Source organism: Nannochloropsis gaditana (genome assembly GCF_000240725.1).
Source record: "Nannochloropsis gaditana CCMP526 unplaced genomic scaffold scaffold592, whole genome shotgun sequence".
Classification (NCBI taxonomy): domain Eukaryota; class Eustigmatophyceae; order Eustigmatales; family Monodopsidaceae; genus Microchloropsis; species Microchloropsis gaditana.
Genome location: NW_005803361.1, coordinates 16225 through 18811, shown reverse-complemented (window position 1 = coordinate 18811; position 2587 = coordinate 16225). Strand labels below are relative to the sequence as shown.

General features: G+C 59.7%; 1 protein-coding gene across 1 annotated transcript; it reads right to left on the bottom strand.

The window, feature by feature from the left end:
• Nucleotides 1-107: 107 nt before the first annotated feature.
• Nucleotides 108-2186, bottom strand: NGA_0207920 (c2h2 zinc-finger protein; the record flags this gene model as incomplete). Its single annotated transcript, XM_005854193.1, has 2 exons — nt 2036-2186; nt 108-1755 (listed from the first exon to the last, which is right to left on the bottom strand). Coding segments are annotated over exons 1-2 (1788 nt in total), but the record flags the coding sequence as incomplete, so codon positions are not given.
• Between the last annotated feature and the right edge of the window lie 401 nt (nt 2187-2587).

The window sequence follows — 2587 nt, the reverse complement described above, 5'->3', positions numbered from 1 at the left end:
TCATTCTCCTCCTCCTCCTCCTCCTCCTCCTCCTCCTCCTCCTCCTCCTCCTCCTCCTCCTCCTCCTCCTCCTCCTCCTCCTCTCTCCTTTGGACGCGCCCACTCACCGGTCCCCTGGCATCCGCACTCGCTTCTACTTCTGAAGCTGTCCCGCCTCCCTCCTCCCCCGCTCCCTCGGCCGCCTCCGTTGCCGTGTCACCCGTGGCTGTTCCCACCACCTCTCCTTCCACGATGTCTTCTCCTCCCTCCACCATCTCGCCCACGGCCACTGCCTCCTCCTCAAAGCGGTGGGCCGGCTCAAGCTTTGTGCGGAGCTTGATCCCGTAGACGCCCAGCAGCTGCGCCGTCTGTGTCAGGAACTGCTGCACCTGCGGGTACAGGCGAGCGTAGGACGCCTGAAAGCGCTCCAGGATCTTCGCCACCTCCGACCTGTCCGCGCCCTCGAAGGCCGCCGCCTGGTTGTCGATCGCCCACCGGAGCTTCTCGTGGAAGAGCCGGAAGAGGTCGTACACGTCGCGGGCCACCAGCTCCGCACACATGAGCGTGACCTCGCTGTCCGCATCCTCCTCTGCCTCGCCCAGCGCGCACTCCAGCCCCGAGCTCAGCACCTTCTCGGCCTTGCCAAGCTGCCCCACAAGGTCCTTGGCGTCGATCTCCCGCTGCCCTATCACCTTCATCTCCTCGAATTTGGAGGTGAAGGTCTTCGCCCGCTGGAGCACGTACTTGCTGTAGCGGGCGATGAAGTCGCGTCGGTCCAGACAGGCCCCCGCCCCCCCCACCCCCGCCCCGTCCATCACGTCCACGGCGCTGATCGCCCCCGCGTCGAAGTACCGGGACCGGGACTTCTTGCACCCCTCCCGGCTCATCTTGGCGAACACCTTCTTGTAAATGCGCACGTCGTCGGGCTCGCATTCGCGGAGGAGGACGTGGAAGAGGTACAGGGCCTTGGCCACGGTGCGCCAATCCCTCTCCGCCATCTTCGCCCACAGCTTTCGCAGCGTGACTCGGTAGGGGTTGCTGCCCGCAGTCAGGTCCTCGTCCCGATGGAAGGTGGCGGTCGCGTCCAGGATGGCGCCGATGAACTCGGGAGGCGGGCGGGCGTCGTCCGGCCGTGTTGCCTTGAGCAGCATGCTTTCAAAGTCCCCGCTAAAGTACTCTTTCAGCTCTCTGGTCATCTTCTTCCCCTTGCTCGCCATGCCCTGCACCTTCTCCGTCAAGAAGAACACGTTCCGCATCATCCGCGCCTGCAGCGGCTCCCGCGCCACCCCGTAGCCGGAAGGCTTGTACGCCAGCGCCTTGCCCTTCTTGCCTCTGCCATACCTCGACCTCGGGGCTGGGCCACGCATTTCTCTCCCTCGCGACCTCGAGCGCCCGTAGCGGGCCGCCTTCCGCCCTCGGGCGCCTCTCGCCTTCATGTATTCGCGCCCATCTAGCTCCCCACCGTATTCGTCACCACCCTCATCGTCCTCGTAAATATCCTCCTCATAATTATCCTCTTCCGCCATGCCGTGGAACCCGTCTTCCTTCTCGTCCATATAGACACGACGCGACTTATGGCTCGCTCCCATGGCTCGTTTCCCGAAGTCGGGCCTTTTCTTCCCTCGCGTGCCAGTACTTCGTCGCGTCGGTGGAGCCAAGAAGTCGTCTTCAAAGTCTTCTTCATCCTCTGCCTCCTCTTCCCGGTAGATCTCGACGGAAGGCTGCCGTCTCCGTGCCCCCGGGGTGGAGAAAGTAGATTTGCTCGATCTCCTGGCGCTGATAAAGCATGAATTCGGGTTAGATCGCGGCTTTGCATGGATATAAAAAGATAGAGAGCCAAGACAGACATTTATCAAGCAATTTTATCATGTTGTAAGAGCTCCATAAGTGTCACATCAACGTCAATCAAAGCGGAAGGATCCCGATTCCCGCAAGATGAGGTCACTCCACCCTCGTCTTCATGTACGTCTTACAGCCACTTTCTCCTGGAAAGACGCCTTATCCTTATATGGAGAGAAAATGTGCCCAAGTGCGACGCAGTGTTGTATATGCTTACCTCGCAGCTTTTTTGGCAGGCTTGGCACGACCGGGCATGCCGCCGCTGCTGCGCGAGGTCCCCACTTTCTTGGCTTCATTGATGAAAATTACCAACAGCAGCGCCAAAGCCAGAAAAATGCATCGCAGCACACCTGCCATGCTAGTTTTTTGTGAGAATGGGCGCATGGCCGGAAGAGATCAGATAGAGGCGGTGAAGATGGCCATAGCATAACTAAGCTCCGTGTGCCGACGTGCGGCTCGTGCGGCCTCTGAGCGCCTCGGTCGCTCCTCCGGGTAGGATTGCGCAGGCGCTGGGGGGAGATAGAGCTGCTGTTAGGGTTAGAGAGCTGAGGTTGGCCGCGCTCTGTCAGGCAGTTGTTCGTCCTACAAAGCGCACAGAGACGAGAGTTCCATTGTAAGATGCACTACGTGCGATGTGCGAACTCGCCTCGTTCGACGAGATGATCTTCTATCAAAAGAAAAAGAGTGCGCCACAAAAAGGTTTCGTGCGAATCATTCATCTGGACTTCGTCGGGACTATCCATCAGGTAACACTTACTACATATAATTA